The sequence below is a fragment of the Sebastes umbrosus genome, chromosome 5 (genome assembly GCF_015220745.1).
Source record: "Sebastes umbrosus isolate fSebUmb1 chromosome 5, fSebUmb1.pri, whole genome shotgun sequence".
NCBI lineage: Eukaryota > Metazoa > Chordata > Actinopteri > Perciformes > Sebastidae > Sebastes > Sebastes umbrosus.
Window position 1 is genome coordinate 10713983 of NC_051273.1, and position 18502 is coordinate 10732484.

Below are 18502 nucleotides of genomic sequence, written 5' to 3' on the forward strand. Positions count from 1 at the left end.
TTTGGAGCGTTATTTAGCTTCCTTCTAGCTAGTATGACATTTTTATATTGTTTTGATATATATTGTCATATTGCCCAGTCCTACGTCTGACCCCTCTCCCTCCCTTTGTTTCCTGGAAAAAAGGGTTTTCAATGTCACAGCTAGGTAATTTGATTAAGCAAAAGTTTAAATAGGAATATGCAGCATGTGAACACAATAGAAACTAAAAAGTAGGTCTTAAAAGGTCTTAAAACTAGGTTTTGACACAAAACTCTACAAGACAATACAGGTCAGGATTAACTAATAATGCCAAACTTGCCTTAGTTGCTGTGCAAACTCCTCAACATCTTTTCAATTTATCAAATTACAAAATCCAATCAGCATGCAGTGAAACTGGGGCATTGGGGGCCTCGGGGGGTTTGGGGCCCCCGGGTAGTTGGCCGTCTTGTTCAAAGAAACAATCTGACAAGGAAAAATCCAGCTTTGGTTGTCCACACTAAGGCCATAACCTGTGATGAGGGGTCTCAAGTATATATTTTAAGGGGTCCCACTGAGAATCCAAATACACGACTGAACAGAAACCAAGAAGGTTTCCAGGCTACTGTCTTATCTTAAAGACTCTTTAGGCGATGCCTTTTAGTAGTTAGTTTCCTACGATCTCCTCATTTCCTCCATTCCTTTGCAGTTCATTATTTCATGCCTTTGCTGAAGGTGTTCAGTAGCTGCAGTGGAGTGTGAGCCTGTCAACATAATAAAAGGTTATGCTACCCATTCTTTCATGTAAGACAAATCGTGTTATTTCTAGGAGGAGAAGGAGGAGGAGGAGTGCTATTAACAGACTGCAAGTCAGTCTGATGTGAAGAACTCCTCGACTAGCCCACAGCTTTCATTACAGCTCTGCTTTCATCAGCTCATCGTTGTTCCTTTTTTTATTAAACCATAAAGCACAGTGGGCTAATAAAACAGCTCAGCATTTTGTTTTCTATGTTCTGTTTGTCTCTCCCTCTCTCACATGTTTTAATCCCTAAACACCACAGTACTTTGTCCTCACAGTGCTTTTCTCCTGAGTGTCCTCATGTGTGTGATCAGGTGTGTGTCTGTGCTCTAGAGACGAATGAATGAAAGATGTGAACAGCTGCCACTCATTTCACTTTATGATTACGTGACCCAATCAGGCCTTTGACTGACTGAGTTATGTGGGAGTGTGTGTGCGTGTACGGCTGTTCTGCAGGAAAAATTGGAAAAGCAAATATAAAGTGAAACAGGAAGGTTTTTTCTCCTCCTCTGAACTGTCTGTATTTACTGTATAGGTGGAAAATCCTTTTAACTGCTACATAAAATGATTTTTGAGGCATAAATAAATCATTTTTTTTCTATTTAAAGGATTAAAGAAAGTCTGTAAATAGGTATGTAAAGAACAAGAGATGTTTTTTGTCCCTGTCATTGTCCCTGTTTAGCTCAGCACCACTGAACTGGAACGGATAATCAAATAAACAGAAACAGAAATCTAATTTGATTCTGATTACATAACTGATCTTTTCAGAATAAGCTTAACAGCTGGACCTGGGTCATACGGGGTAAAAAAACAACAACCAACAACATAAAATTAAATCTGTCTAGAAATCCAGACAAAATCCACGTCACTCCTCTGCAGCCGTTTAACCCTGCAGTAAAACCTGGTTATGTCCCCTCTGGGAATCAGTAGCGATTGGGAGAATTAAATGATATGTCTTACAACCAGAAACATCCGTTGAGCTCTGCACGCATTCATTTGCAATTTGCAAACTAATTAGAAGTTTGGAGTTGAAAGCTTTCGGTTGCACGCATCCCTCTGAGTTCCCAACGTGTTTGCACATTTCTTCCCATCACAGGGCCAGTTTGGCTGTGTTGTACCTGGTCCCTGTATCCAAAGAAGCTCCAGAGACAGCCTCTCCCGGCATGTGGTCCTCCAGCACAGTCAAAATGATGAGACTAGCAGCTTTTAACTAGATGGACGGTACCAAAATTACTTTACCAGTGAACAAGGGCAAATTCACACGCAAACAAGATGGGCAGACATTCAGTCAGTGCACAATTTGTACAAGATTCCTGATAATTATTAAATAGATTAGGAGTATATACAATATATGCTAGGCTAACATTAACCAAAGAATCATTAGTATTAATGTATATTATCCTATATTTACACCTATAATGTGATTTGAGAATATTTACATAATATCTATGTGGATTTATCACAAGAAAAGAGATGACACAGAATATAGAAAACTCAATACTGTAGATTGGTTTCCACTATATGTTCAAAATGGCTAGCCAAAGTTGACTCTTTAGCCTAATTCTCACTAAAGGCACAAACAAGGCTAGCCAGGGTGTAGCCCTCAGCCTGATACACACCGAAGGACCGCTAAGAGGTCAGCTAAGGCTAACAGATTCATGTAAAACTGTTTCTACCAGGTGATGTTGTTCATTGTGCTTTGTTGGTTTTAAATTAGCGAATAGTGCTTTGGATTTTAATACCTGTGTTGGGTTATAAAGATGTTGAATTTGTGGCTCACTAAGTGACCCTGAAGTCCCTGCTGTAGGGCTGATTCACACTCTTTGAAACGAGTCTCAAACTTCGTCCTCATTGATGATTGTTTTCCCAAGGATGAGACTTCTTCTGACCTCAAGTGTTTACCCCTATGCTTCCTTTTACTTCTACCAACCAGTTCACTCTCTATTTTCCACATTTTGCATTCTTTCTTAAAACTTGAACTCTCTGCATGTCCTAGTCTTTCCTTCTCCTGTCGTGTTGACTCTCTGTGCATCACTAGTCCTCTCCCTGTAGCCTGAACAAGCTCAAGATTTACCTGCAATTCATTTGCATTTACCTGTATCCTGAGTCAGAATGCAAACCACTCAAAGCATTAGAGGACGGTTGACCAGAGACGGTGTAACAAAAGGTGCTGGGTCAAAAATGTGATCTGATTCAGTGCCTAATTCCTGTTCTCTGCTACTTTGCAGCCTGCTTCAATATACAGGCTGAATTTCAAGAGTAATACCCAGATCAAATAAATCCATCAAATCCAATTATAGCTTCGTATGGTAGAGCATTATGTCAAATATGAGGATTTAAGTGTTTAAGCAAATGAATTGCAACAAGATCTTGAGGCCATTTGGGCTAATCCCTTCACTAAATATGCCCCTCAAACACAGTGTGGTATTTGCTTTCCTGCACTTTGGTCTCTGTCTCTCCACCTATTCTGTCCCTCTCTAATCTCTTCCCCTCCCTCCCTCCCTCCCCTCTCGTGTCTCTTAGCTGTAGCCGAGGTTCTCCATCTCGTGGCGGTATCTCAGCTCCGACACTTTTGCTTTGTGCTGCTTGCTCTCCAGGTGCTGCCTGAAGTCCGTCTCCTGCTCGGCTCCGCAGTTGCACATGGAGCAGTAGAACTGTCCGCTGGGAGTCACGCACATGGCCAAGTCTCTGGGGATGCGCTGCCTCGGTCTGGGGTTGTAGTACGGCCCTGGATGGAGGAAGAGAGCAGACACGACAGACAGGAGAGAAGAGGTTAGTTGTAGATACACATTAAGTGGCTGATTCATGCCAGATTTATCTATCATGACAGCTGGAGGGATGCTTCAATGTTGGACTAATGGTTGGCAAAGATTATATCAATTATCTTTTTTTTTTTTCAGTTAAAGGGGACCTATTATGCTTTTCCCCTTTCCTTTAGTTTATTTTACAAAACCCAATGTCCACGTCCATGCCAAAGAGAGTTACTCTCCCCCATAGAAACACTGCTCCTGAGCTGCCTGAAACGCCTCGCTTGAAGTCCTGCCTTTTCTTCCGTAACGTGGTGATGTCACCAAGTAACACATTTGCATAATACCTGCCTAACAACTAGTTTGGCATGCCCTCAAACAAAGCTAGTTAGAGCGGAGCTCAAGCGGAGTCCGAAGAGTTTTGTCCAGCTGACCAATCAGAGCAGTGTTTCAGCTGCAGCACAGCCGGTTTTTTGAACATTAAAGGATGTAAACATGTTTTAATAGAAACTCCAAATACAAGTATGTAACTGAAAATAAGCATAATAGGTCCTCTTTAATCCATTAATGGTTTAGTGAATAAAATGTCAGAACATTGTGAAATGCATATATGACTTGCCAAGAGCCTAAGGTCTTAAAGTTGCTGGTTTTGTCCGGTTAGCTGTCCTAAACCCAAAGATATTCAGTTTACAATCATACAAAACAGAGAAAAGCCTTTTGTCCAGACTGAAAAAAATCCACAACTGATTGCTGTGACATTCGGAACAGATATCCATGGTGACCATGACTGTTCCCCTGACTTTTCCTCTCGCACCGCCACGAGGTTCACACCTGTGGTTTTGAGTGAAATGTCTTCCCAACCATTAAATGGATTCACATGAAATTTGAACCTCCCTTAACATTTCTTCTGGTGCCAACATCAGGGCCAAATTTTAATATTAAGTACTACTATTTAGTAATTTATGATCAAACTAATGGTATTCCCAACAGCCTCATCTGGGCTTTGTGTTTAGTGCTAATTAGTAAATGTTAGCATGCAAAGATAGCGAACATGCTTAACATTATACCTGCTTCACATCAGCATGTTAACATTGTGAGCATGCTGATGCATTTAGCTCAAACCACCACTGTGCCTGCGTACAGCCTCACAGAGCCGCTTGGCTGTAGACTCTTTGTCATGTTGCTTGATAAAAGACTTACACAGTCCATTGATTATTAACATCGACATTTTAGCAAAAATGTTTTCCACATCAAATCTTAGACTGGGGACACATCCAGATCCACAACGTATTTTGAATGTAGACCAGCATCACACACTTACTTATAACCTGATCTATCACTGATGTGTGTGATAAAGAGACACAAGTCATCTGGGATTACAACTAAGTGGAAAGAGCATTGCTTGTTTGTGCGTGTGTTACACGGCAGAAAAACGAGAAGGCGATAGGGAGAGAGATAAAAAGACAGCGAGAAGGCCACCGCAGGAACGAGTGCAGCTATTTTAGGATTTGTCCATCAAGAAAACTGATTAAATCAGCAGAACGTCGTGGTGTGTGTGTGTCTGTGTGAGAGAAAGAGAGTGGATGAGAAAGAGAGTGAGAGAGGAATGGAATTGGCTCTACTTTATGATTTATCCTGCTTTATCTTGAGCTGAGGTGCTACTGTTTTTGTCTGCGGTGAGATAGAGACACAGCGAACGGCGGCAAGAAAGAGATGGTTGTTTGACGTCAGCAGAAAGTCTGACGTTATCTACTCTGTATCTGTTATCACACACACACCCACACTCCCACACAAGGGTGAAAGCAGACACTCACAGAAAACATGGTAAAGTCAAAGTAAAGAAGCTTTCAGCTGAAAGTTTGTTTTTCAATGCAGAATTTCCAAGAACTACTTTTTGTCCTTCTCTCCCCCAGTTCATGGCAGCATTCACGACAACAAAATTGCCTTCCCAGTGCAAATAAAAAATAAATTCTGGGCAGCTACAGGCCAAATACTGTAGTTGTGCAGATGCTCACCATGCTGCCCAGTTTTAGCGAGGACTGTTGGATTCTGTAGATGCCAGTGCAAAGGGATTACTGGGTGTGTCCACGGGAGCTAAACTCTCTTTGAAGATAATCCAAAAGATACAACCAGAACAAAGGAATAGTTGACTGCTGATTGTTTCTCTAATCCATTATGTTATGATCGCTAAAAGTGGTATGTCCAGCTGCTAAAGGTAGTTTAGCTCATATGGGATTGTTCGCTGTTTCAACAGTACTGTTGAGTTAATGTGTTGCACTGACACAAATCATATTGTAGTTTATTTGTATTTGTTAACAGTTTAACATTAACAGTTACAAATTAAGCAGAATTTTGAGTGTCACTGTTTTTAAGCCTCCTATTTATTCATCTTTTAGTATTTTTTACCTGGCATGGAGGCAGGTAGCTGTGGGCTGCGGCGGTTTTTCACCAGTCTGTACTCACTGCAATCTTTCCTGTTTCTTCTTGGAGCTGCCTCATTGCTGCCCTCCCTGAAACAGGCAGAGCCAGAGTCAACATCACTTCAGCTTGGTTCAAAAGGTGAGTAAGACACACGTTCTGTTTCCACAAGTTTAGCTTGGCTGGTTTGAATCAGCTATGTGTAAGTTTATCCTTCAGGTTTACATTAATGAACAGGACTACAATCAAAATCTGACTTTATTATTCAAATACAGATATTTTTCTTAGATGCTTTTAATTCAGTTGTGGCTTCCAGGAGATTTGCATCAAACCAATACAAAAACAAAATAAGGACGAGACCTTCGCATAATGCAAAACCTTCCTATACTTGAACCTACATGTTATTGGAGTTCTGTTGGGCCTCAGCGAGCCGTAGTTTCTTGGCGTGGTTCTTGCCCTGATAGTGGGCCTGTGCAACTGCCAATGAGCTGAAGGAGGCGTCACACAGCTTACAATAGTCATTCTCTGTGGCCAAGATGACCCGGGTCGCCCCCTTATACTGCGCCTGCAGACACAGGACAAAGCAGTGCAGTGTATATGGTGGAAGGAGAGTAAACAGTGAGAAAGAGAAGAAATACATTTCTGGATCCGGTGGGAGGAAGAGAAGAATTTCTTGCACAACTTCTTGAGATTTTCAACTGTAAAATATACACCGATGAAGTTTGTTAAATCATGAAAGAAATCGCATATGGTCATATTATTAGTTAATGAAGATAAGATATGAAAACATCAGACACTTACAGGTTATGTTGCCTGTTTTTTTAAGGCTTATTAGGTCATTTTCAGTCATGCAAAATGCACACTTGCAGGTATATATAATACAAAACTTCCTGTTTTCTACATTATATCATTTTGGCAAATTTCTTATTTGTTCATTTGATGCTTTTATCTAAAGAAAGTGAATAACAATAAAAAGGAACACAAGCATAGTAGTAGTAGTAGTGCTTCAACAACATGGTAAATCCTTAAACCTGCTATAACTGATTTTTTTGGCCACTTGGGGGCAGTGGAAACAAGTTGTAAACAAAACATTGACATATCACATTTTAAGTTGATATGGCAAACTTGTTAGCAAACAGTTGCTTATTTCCACATACAGTTACGGAGCATCATTATCATTCATTTGAAGTCGTGTTTCTGGCTGCCTGACGAATGTAAGTCTAATATTAACTTTTCTTATTTTAGCTCCGTTTGTGGTCTGCACCAACTCCTGAAGGAATTATCTGGCTCTTTAGCTGCTAAATGTTCACCAGCTAGTCTCTAACTTTTTCTGCCTGCTGTTTAATGATGAGCACAGCTGCCTGCTACGGCTGTAAACTACACTGTGAGAGCGGTGAGAATAAATCAAAATTCTGAAGCTGCAGGCCAGACAGCTAAACAATGAGCTGAAAGTTCTGTAAAGCCGAGGGCAGCTGCAGATTCAGATGGTAAATCTCTGTAGGTTCATCACTACGAGCGACCCCTTTCACATTGTTTTCACATTTGATAGATACAAATATTGCAGCCACGTTAAAGTCTGAGAAAATGTAGCATAAAACGTTAAATATAAGTATTTAATTGCAGCTACAATGTGTAGAGACAGTAAATTGTTCAGTGGTAAGCGGATGTGAGTGGAACAAACAGAGTGACTCTGCAGTTCCTTACCGCCTCCTCAGAGGTATATTACCTCTATCAGCAGACTGGCTATTTCAGCAGCAGTACACCCACCACCTCGACTAAAACTGTAACATTTAGATAGGTTGGAGCTTAGTTTGGATCTGACCTGCCTGCCTGCGTCACTGTCGTTTGATCCTGAGCTGAGGGACGTCTGGCCAGCCGCCTCGAGGACTTCTGGGATCCTGATGGCTGGAGGCTGTTGACTGCCAGCGTAAAAATTTCGTAACTTTTTACTGTGGTTCTTCCCCTAGACAGACAGATGAGGAGAGGTTTGTGTTTTTGTCTGTATCTTAATATTTTGCATGTTTTGTACATGGGTATTTCAACTGACCTGGTAGTGAGCCTGTGCCTGCTGAGCAGAGTTGAGGGTGACGTTGCAGAGTTTACAGTACAGTGGTTTACACAGTTCCCCCAACCCCAGGGAGTCTTCCTGCTCCTCCATCCCCAGCAGAGAGCCCTCATCCTGGGGCTGCTCGCTGGCTGGGGCTGCCTGACCCAGGAGAGGACCAGGGATGAGGCAGGACATCGGGGCTGGGATGAGGGCCGGTCCCGGGGGCATTGGGAGCAGATGTGAAGGGTCTGGACCCGGAGCAGGAGGGGAGGACATTGGGCAGGGAGGGAGGGCGAATCGGCCGGCTCCGGGCGCCACCACAGGTGGGGGCACCAGTGCTTGTGCAGGGTTCATAGGTGGAGGCCCCAACGGTTGTATGAGGTCCATGGTTGGAGGCACTATTGCTTGTGTGTGATCTACAGGTGGGGGACCCATGGTGTGTACCATTGGTGGAGGCCCCAGTGGCTGAGCTGGGGCCATTGGAGGGGGGCCTAAGCTGTGTGGTGGGGTAATGGGGTGGTGTCTTAATGTGTGAGCAGCAGTCATGGGAGGGGGTCCTAGAGTCTGGGTAGGAACCATAGTTGGGGGTCCAATTGCCTGAGCAGGGGTAAGGGGTGGTGGGCCGAGAGGCTGCGTAGGCGCCATTGGTGGAGGTCCCAGCTGGTGCAGACAGTCCATGTGGTGGAAAGGCTGCTGGGGGTGGCTGAAGAGACTCAGAGGAGGCTTCATCATGGTCTCTGGGCCTGTGGACGACAGACGCACATACACATTACTTCTAGACAGGGGCAGATATTACAAATCAAAGAAATGTCTTACAAGGAAATTCAGTAACCTTGATGAGGAAGACAGTGTTGTATGGACATTACTACTACTACTGTATTCAAGGAAACTAGAAAACATTCAGAAAGTTCATGCGATAATAGAACATATTTAGAAGTTTTTAGCCATGTCGGTTTGTTGGTCTACCACTTTGGTCCAGATTGAAATATCTTAACAAATATTGGATGGATTGTCATGAGATTTAGTATTTATGGTCTACAGAGGATTAGGCCTAATGACTAATCTAGTGCCACCAGCATGGCAGCATGTTTTCACTTATCCAGTGAAGTATCTCAATAGATGGATTGCCACAGAATTTGGCACAGACATTTATATTTCCCAGATAATGTACTGTATTTGAATGTCTCTGGTGATCCCCTGGCTTTTCCTCTGGCACCACCAAGAGGTTGACATTTGTGCTTTTGTGTGAAATATCTAAACAATTATTGGATGGAATTTGGTTCAGACACTCATGTTCCCCTCATGATTTGTAATAACTTTGGTTTTGCACTGACTCTTCATCAAGCTACTTTCGTTTATGACCAAATACCTGCAAAACTAAAGACATTCTCATCAGCCTCATCTGTTCATTGTGGTTAGTGCTAATTAGCAAATGCCAGCATGCTAACAGGCTAAACTGAGATGGTAAACATTGTACCTGCTGAACATCAGCATTTTAACATTGTTATTGTGAGCATGTTAGCATGTTAATATTTAGCTCAAGGCACCGCTGTGTAGTGTTGTCTAAAATATTGAATTATCAATACACATCGATACTGAATATTTGAAACGGTTTCATTCATTTTCCACAGTATCGATACACGGGTACCAGCTGCACTTTCTTCCCTCTCGTCTCACCCCGCTATTTATCTTTTAATAAAAATTTAAAATTTGATGCCCCAAATGTTGTGTCAATTTTTCCCGAAAATGGTATAGAGTATCAATAGTTTTCGTTTCGAAGTTAGAAAATTTACGTAGCTTTTTCCCTAACTGCCATAAACCTCCTGAACTCTGACATCTCCTCTGTCTGAGTTGAACACGTGCAATGTAAATCTACTGTTACGGACATGTGCAATAACACGTTGGTCACTTTTGTGCAATGTAAATACTGTAAATCTACTGTTACGGATATGTGCAATAACATATGCTGATCACACTGTGCAATAATTATCTGATGCTGTGCAATAATTATATAATTATATGACAGACACTTTGTGCAATAATCTGGCAAAACTGTCATCTCACCAAGATACATATTGTATTTTTTTATTGTATTATCTTTTCATTAGCACCTATGGGATTGTCACAATCTAATTTTGTTGTACTACACACACTATGACAATAAAGGGCTTGAATCTTGAATCTTGAATTTGTCTTGAAAGAAGGAATCCAGAAAAGTGAATTTTGAGTCAATGGCGCACAGCTCAGAAGTTGTATAAAAAGAAAGTGATTTATAAATGGCACCAGACACTGGGCCCACATTGCTTATCTTTACACCAAATTTCATTGAAATCTGTAAATATGTTTTTAGGATATCCTACTGGCTGACAGACTAAAACAAAAATAAAGAAAACATCCCTTCCTTGGCAAAGATAAATATGTGGTTTGCACTGGATCAGACTGTATGTGGATATTGTCTATTGACAGATCATCATTGAGACATTGAGAAGGATCTTGGTGAAGATCCAATGTAGATGACTGTACAGTGACACTAAGAGAAGAAGCATTTTTTTTTTTTCTCGGAGCCCTGAGGCAGGAGAGATGTAAAGAGATGGGCGAATGGGAACACATTCTCGGACAGAGGAGCTTCACACTCCAGTGGTCATCAGAAAGATTAGGCTGAGCCTGCAGCGCCTGCAGTCATGCATACAGGACGTTACATGCCTGTGCACACACACAAACAAAGACAGTGGCAATAAAAATCCTCAAGCTTCTCTGATCGGAAGAGATCACAGCCTGAAGTGTGATTGCTCGAATAGGCTGATGTGTGTGTGTGTTTGTGTGTGTGTGTGTGTGTACATGCACAGTAGGCATGAGTGTGTATCTATAAGGAAAACAAGAAAGAAAGAGCGTTATATTAGGGAAGATAATGTACAATTTGTGTGTTCGTTTGTGCCGCTCTAATGCTCCATTTTGTGTGTGTGTGTAGCCGCATATATTGTCAGGTCAGTAATAGGTCAACAGCTGTGTCAAAACTCACTGTCCTGGAAGCTTTTATCTGGAATCCAATTGGACGCCCAATGGCAGTGATTCATGGACTCAAAATAACATCCTGAGGTGTTTGTGTTTCCGACTGCTGTCCGCCGTCAGTGTGTCTATCCAGTCAGTTGGCTGCCTGTCTGTCACCTGGCCTGGCTGACCTCAGCAGAAAGGTATGCTGGACAAAGCACTGACCTTACTACAGTATAGTTCTGTCAACTGCAATATGAGACGGTGGGAGATTCAGCATGGCTGGATGAATTTCCTACTACACATTAATAAAGTAATATTATGCAGCAGTTGCACGTAAATAAATAAATATCAGTTTCACTACTCATTGGCATTGTGAGTGTTGTTTCAACATATTCTCCTTATGAAAGCTTTTACATTTGCTTTTTTTTGGAGCTCCTTCTGTAGCGGCATCTGTAGGGAACGGCAACAGCAATTTATTTGTAACAAAACTCAGAAGAAGTGGGTTTGAATTGGCCATTGTGAGTGGACAGGCAAAGAAAAGTAGGACTAACAGAAACTCAAGCTTCGTTAACAGAAAAAGTAAAAGAGGACCTATTGTGGTTTTGTGCTTTTTCCAATTCTTTTACTGTGTTATATAGTTTTTTTGTGCATGTAAAAGGTATGCAAACTTACAAAGCCCAAAGTTGACTTCGAAGAGAGTTACTCTCCCCCACAGAAACACTGCTCCTGAACTGCTTGAAACACCTTGCTTGAAGTCCCGCCTTTTCTTCTGTAACGTGGTGATGTCACCAAGTAACTAATTTGCATAATAACTGCCTAGCAGCTAGTTTGGCATGCCCTCAAAAAAAGCTAGTTAGAGTGGAGCTGGAACAGAGTCCGAAGAGTTTGGTTTGGTTGACCAATCACAACAAATTGGGCTTTTCAAAGCAGAGCTCAAACAGAGCGTTTCAGACAGAAATGAAGCGTTTTTTGAACATTAAAGCACATAAACATGTTCTAGTAGAAACCCAAAATACACCTGAAAATGAGCATAATAGGTCCTCTTTAAAGACAAAGAAGTTTCAGACACACTTAAAGTGCATTGAAGAAACATCGATGACAGCTTTAGTACCAAAGATGGAGACAAAACTGGAATTACATGGCTTTAATGTTACAATCAACATACAACATTTAGAAAATAAATGGATATACTATAGCCATTAAAATGTTGAAAGAGTGCCCAAAAGGTATTACAGTAGGACAAGTTTTGAGCAGTATGTGCTTCAAGTATTCATATATATTCATAATATTCATTGAGTGAGACCGACATGTTGTTTAATTAGACACCTCCTCAATGCTTGACAATCACTATAGATGCCACCAGGAACCAGATCCACCAATCAAGCTCCACATACTGAACATCATCAATCTAATCAGCAGCAGCCTCAGGAGAACCCTTCAACCCTGATTGAGACCGCCTGCACAGCAGTCAGGAAACCTCACTGCAGCAGCAATTATAAGCACAAAGAGCGGCTGACCCTTTTTGCTTGATATCATCCGTTAAGCAGCTCAGAGTATACTCATTGTGCCACCACAATATAGATGACTAACATGACTTCACTGTATATCAGTTACAATATAAGCTTGAAGATGTTGCTTTTAACTGTTTTCCCGACTTGTCCTCCCCACTTCCTCAAGTCCTGGTGATGCCATACCTCGTGTAAAATTACTTTGATTTCATGTAGCCTTTACTGTGCCTGAAAACAGAACAGGGCTGTTACCTTTCCATGTTTTTAATGTGGGCTAGATAGGCCAAGGTCAGTTTTGTCCCAGATCCAGGCCTACAAAGTACAGTCTACAGAGCTGCAGCACACAAGTGCACAGCAGTGGACCTTGCTGCAATGTTTAAAAAAAAGAAAAGAAACGTAGCTGTTTTGCATTTTAGTTTTTGGAGACAACTCAATCAACTTTGCAAGTCAAAGTCAGACTTATGTAAGTCTCTGAAGCGGAAGGCAGCAAGTGATCGTGGAGCGACATTGTTCTCAAAGTCTCAAAAGAATCAGCCGGAGTTGCAAAAAAAAAGTAATCTACCTCATAAGTTATTTATTAGTTCATCACTTGTCAGATTTTTTAAGTTTGACTAAAGACTTCTTGGTTTTAGAACCACGCCTCCTGTCCTGGAGTCTCATAATATCATGGCCTCCACTGAGAATCTCTAAATAGGCCAAGTCTTAATTTTCTCTAGAGTTTCTGTCGTCGTACTGTCTTGTGTCACATCAATTATGGAGCGATGAGAATCACATGCCTCCTGCACTTATTCCATCTGCTTCACTGGGCACCACAGAAAGCAGCAAAGACCACATACGTCTTTACTGTACTTTGCAATGTACTTACTGTACCATTACAGTAAAGCCTCGCTTCCTCTTTTATATTTCAGTAGCACAAAATGTTTGAATGTCTTTCATAATAATTAACATAAAGTGAGTGTTATACCCATTTAAAGACTTTGAACATCAGTCACCTGACCTATGCAATAGGCTGCTATTACTATATTGATTATCCATTCCTCGTTATAGAAAATAACTAGCACTAGACATCTATAGCTAAGCCCATCAGGAGTGACCAGAGGCCAAAATTGTTTATTTTGGCTGACAAAAAGTTTGAAAAAAAAGTGGTATTGAATTAATAATGATATAAAACAGAAAAAAGCAAGTAAATCCTCAGATTTGATTTATTAAATCCAGCAAATGTTTGGTATTTTTGCTCTTATGATGACGCAAATGATTGATGATTTACCAAAATCGTGACCAAAAATGTCCACTTACTGTTTTCAGCCCTATATACAACAATTGCAAGAACTTCCATTAACTCTAATGTGAGACTTCATGCAGTCTATGCAATGAAGATGGCAGTTTAATGGCAGGACTATTACCAGGTGGATTAATCAGTCTCATGCTGTAAATCTGGATCATCTATGCAGCTATACGTGATGACACATGCTGTCCTCAAAAGTCCCTAAAAAACCAACCAGGAACGCCTGCTGTGCAGGTGCAGTAAAGAAACACTTGCTGTGTAATTGCCACATGTCACCAGCATCATCATCATCTGTGCAGCACAAGCAATGCAGTAAAGGTATAGCAGCAGTTTCTATATTTCTTCACTTGCTCTGACACAACCACCACTTGATTGATTACCATGCAGGAGAGATGAAAGTGAACATTGCAATGAGGCTGTTTCAAATTAGACATCAAACCTGGAGTCACCCGGGAGCTCTCCTACATGTACAAGAGACCATTAGAGTCAGATTTTTGCATCGCAGCATCCATCCATGCTCTGATGGCTGGTGCACCCCTCTATACATGACATTATGATGATGATAACAGCAGCACCAACCGGTTTCAACATCCACCTTTCCTCATCTGCAAATGCCTCTGGTTAGATTTTCTCCATCCTGGTGCATATATAAGACTGCTGCTGACAGTCAGAGATGGGGAGATCCTGTATAAGCCTCTCCTTACCTGGCAATCGTGCAAGATAATGGCTGCTGTCACCATAGCTGACAGGCGGTGAAGTGTAATTTCTGCAGTAATCTGCACTCTGGTAGTAAACTGCATCCCCATTCTTCAGCTGCAGCGCCATCATCGCAGTCACATCCCTTTGCCAACTTCTTCTCTCCTAAAAAACCCAGGCGTCCAGGCAGGCAGGATGACAGTCCCTACCACCCAGCGCAGACAACCGAGGCTTTCACCAGGAGGGGTGTCACAAAGAGGAGAGAGAAACACACAAAGCGTCAGTCAGCAACAAGACATGTTAAATGCACAATATGTGATGTTATGTTTGTGTTTTTGCATCGAACGTCGACAAAGATGTTGTCAGATTTTTTTTTAAAGACATATAGAGCCTGCCGAGGATGCTCCAGCACCCCTCTCTCTCTCTTCTTGGTACAGTCCATTTCCGATGCCACCGCTGCTGATTTGCATGGGTGGCAATCATGACACATTGTATAAATATGTTACACCTCTCTGTGGTGCATCCCTGATCACCCGTGGAGGTGTCTATTTATGAGTCTCAGGTCTGCAGGGAAAACATGCTGGGATGCTGCTGTGATGAAGATGTTATTAATACATGCATGGGCAAATAAAATAAGATGCTACAATAGTCATAAAGGAATTTAACCTGTGGAAATAGGATAAAGTATTGAAAACTACATTTGCAATAAGTAACAAGTATTCATCTTAATATTATTATAGGCTAATAAGAAGAATAGCAATAATAACAACAACAATAATATCAGTGTTGCTGTTATTGTTATTATTGTTAGCAGTAGTACTACTATTATATTTGATCATATTAAAGTATATTTGCAATAAGTAACAAGTATTCATCATACTATTATATAATAAGATGAATATCAATAACAACAACAATAATATTAGTGTTGCTATTATTCTTATTGTTATTATTGTTAGCAGTAGTACTACTATCATATTTCATAATATTAAACTACATTTGGAATAAGTAAGAAGTATTTATTTTATTATATAATAAGAAGAATAACAATAACAATAATAGAAGTGTTGCTGTTATCATTATTCTTATTATTGTTAGCAGGAGAAGCATATTTGATAATTTTACGTTTACATTTACTACATTAACGCCTACTACACTACATTATTTACATTACCTGTTTTGTAATATTTGATATCACTACTATTACTGTGGAGACCATAAGATGCGGTTGAAAGCTCCACAGAAAGACAATAGTATGCGGGCTTTGAGTTAAGATTTTTTTCTCCCCTATATATGATATACTGTATATCATTGCTATATATTTTCATTTATTTTATGTTTATTGTATCTATTATTCATACTATTAGTTGTAGTAGTAGGCTACATACACTAAAGGTACATCAGTATGACTCTCACAAGTCACTGTACTACCTCAATTAATATTGCAGGGTTTAAAGCAGCAGTGGGTAAAATTGGAGAAAATATGATTAAAAAAAGATAGTTTTATAAAATGGTCACTATATCCTGACAGTAGTGCATGAGACAGGTAATCTGAAAAAAAATCATGTGACTCTGTGTCCTCTGGTGTCCCCTCCGGTGTTCTACGGTGTCTTCTCCGGTGTCTCCTCCGGTGTCCTCCGGTGCTCCTAATGGCATCTGCAAGAGTTCACAGAGCAGAGGAAAACAACCAATCAGAGCTGGAGCCTTGCCGTCTCTGAGCAACTGTCAATCACTCGTGAACTCCGATCAAACAGTCTAACTAGGCAGCACAGATCAAATATGAATCAATATTCTGTTACTGTAAAGCCTATTTCTCACCTCAAATGTTTTCAGAAACATCTTGTAGTGTACAGTTTAGCTGTAATATGAGAAAGTTTGTGACCCGGCAGCCATGTCGAGATCAGTTGAAGAAATACAAAGCACGCCCACCAGCTGGAGCACAGCCAATAGGAACACTCAACAGGAATACTGTCTTTCTCTGAAATGACCTGCGATTGGCCAAAGTCTCCTGTCACGGGCTAGATATTTTAGGCCTGAAAACAGAGCCATGATGGGGTGCAGAAGTCTAGTTTTCTCTCAGGACACTTGAATTAAAACATGCTGAGAGGTTTTTATGGAATTTTTGCCAAATGATAGCAAAATATTCAGCATTTCTTAGAACCACCTAAAACCACCATTAGTTGACCCAAGTGGGCCCCAGATAAGATGCCCATTTTGGGCCCATACCCACTTGGTACCCAGGTACCCCCAGCATAACCCATGTGGGGCCCACATAACCATGTTGGCTGCACGGGTAGTACTTTTTCTTTTCTTTTCTTTTCTCTTCTTTTTCTTATGTTTCTTTTTTTTGTTTATATATATATTGTTGCTGCTGTCTGTATGTCCCTTTACAAGTATGTGTATGTATTCCTTTAACCTTAAAGGTCCCATATTATGCTCATTATCAGGTTCATACTTGTATTTTGTGTTTCTACTAAAACATGTTTACATGCTGTAATGTTCAAAAAACACATTAGTTTCCTCATACTGTCAGCCTGAATATACCTGTATTTACCCTCTGTCTGAAACGCTCCGTTTTAGTGCATTTTGATGGAATTGCAACAGAATTGTGTTGCAAGGCAACAGTTTGGGTCCATGTGTATTTCCTGTCAGCTGATGACATTCATTAACACCACAACAGGAAATAAACCGGGACACATTTAGAATGTTTACGTTTAAAATTGTGTCAAGGGTCTAAATATTGTATATTTGTGACATCACGAATGGGCAGAAATCCTGACGGCATGTTTTAAATGCAGAGTTTCTGAATACAGGCTGTGTTTATTTCTCCGTATAGTGAGTGTTTCGATACTTTCACAGTATTTATATAGGACTTAAGCCTGCTTTATAATAAAAAAAACATGAAAATCTCACTTTTTTATAATATGGGACCTTTAAATAAAAAATAAATAACATTTGAATGAAAAAAATGTTTTTTGTGGTTTGAAGCATAATTGAGGTGACATGTTTCACCACTAATATAATACATCACAGAGGGGATAAATCACACCCAGTTTCACTCTGTGTGTCTCTCTCTCTGTGTGTGCGTGTGTTAGAGTGTGTGTAGAGGAAGGGAGGAGGAGGGCCCGGTCAGACAGCAGCGTGGCTGCACCAGCAGCAGCAGTACCGCAGCAAAGACACAACTTGTCCAGCAGTCGAACCAGCAGTTCAGCTGCTCCTCATATATACCATCATCCTCAGCTTGAGCTCTTCTGACTGGACAGATTGGGACATCTTTTTTTATATAACTGTGCGCCTTTACAACCCCACAACACGGGAGGATTTATTTATTGTCGGTGTGGAGTAAAGGCTGCTGTCACGGAGGCTGACAGACAGACAGACGAGGATAACAGCCTGCTTTACCGGAGCAGAGAGACACTAACCGGCCGGCCGTTGGGAGACTGGTGGCGGTTGCCTAGCAGGCTAGCATTAGCCGTTGGAGAGAGAGAAGAGCCTCTCAGAGCAGCATCCTCCAACACTTCACTGCGTCTGAACTCAGCTGGGTGAGCTACCACGCTACATTACTCACATTCCTACATGTTTAATAGACGAAATGTTTAATATTTATGGATTATAGTAATCAACAAGAGGGATGACAGGTTCAGTGTTAGCCTTTTAGCTAACACACAGTTAGTGAACAAGAGAGCTAAGGCTAACCAGACTGGTGGGCAGAAAGAGATGTGGGAAGCCTACAATCTGCTAGGAAGACATCTAAGAAAGTACACAATCTGCTAATTAATTACTTAAGGGCAACAGGAATAATGGAGAAAATTTAATTATTATTATTTATTATTATTATTATTATTATTAATAATAATAATAATTATTATTATTATTATTAATGTTTTATTTTTTTATTTTTTTAAATTAATTAATTTTATTATTATTATTTTTTTGTCTCCTGCCAATCTACTGCTCCACTTCTATTGGCGGTGGAGTACACAATCTTCTAATTAATTACTTAAGGGCAACAGGAATAATGGAGAGAATTTAATTTTATTATTATTAGTATTATTA

The 18502-nt window shown here is 40.7% G+C and overlaps 2 protein-coding genes across 4 annotated transcripts in view; one reads left to right on the forward strand and one right to left on the reverse strand.

The window, feature by feature from the left end:
* zmat3 (zinc finger, matrin-type 3) lies at positions 1 to 14705 on the reverse strand. The gene is made up of 6 exons (XM_037768792.1): positions 14455 to 14705; positions 7967 to 8709; positions 7742 to 7882; positions 6318 to 6484; positions 5908 to 6011; positions 1 to 3482 (listed from the first exon to the last, which is right to left on the reverse strand). The coding sequence occupies exons 1-6, from the start codon at positions 14576 to 14578 to the stop codon at positions 3274 to 3276; spliced, it is 1488 nt and encodes a 495-aa protein (XP_037624720.1). The 5' UTR covers positions 14579 to 14705; the 3' UTR covers positions 1 to 3273.
* Positions 14706 to 17542: 2837 nt separating this feature from the next.
* pik3ca (phosphatidylinositol-4,5-bisphosphate 3-kinase, catalytic subunit alpha) overlaps positions 17543 to 18502 on the forward strand; it is a 29586-nt gene continuing 28626 nt past the window's right edge. For all 3 annotated transcript variants that reach the window (XR_005206981.1, XM_037770163.1, XM_037770164.1), the window contains exon 1: positions 17543 to 17988. The gene's annotated coding sequence lies outside the window, so the exon portion shown is untranslated. The remainder of the gene's footprint in view (positions 17989 to 18502) is intronic.

What these genes read in the sequence shown, in the direction of transcription:
- zmat3 (XM_037768792.1), bottom strand. Translation starts at nt 14,578, where the DNA reads ATGATGGCGCTGCAGCTGAAGAATGGGGATGCAGTTTACTACCAGAGT. An exon ending in AGGCACAGGCTCACTACCAG is followed by an intron (nt 7,883 to 7,966) that starts GTCAGTTGAAAT and finishes CTGTCTGTCTAG; the next exon opens with GGGAAGAACCACAGTAAAAA. An exon ending in CAACAGAACTCCAATAACAT is followed by an intron (nt 6,012 to 6,317) that starts GTAGGTTCAAGT and finishes TGCCTGTTTCAG; the next exon opens with GGAGGGCAGCAATGAGGCAG.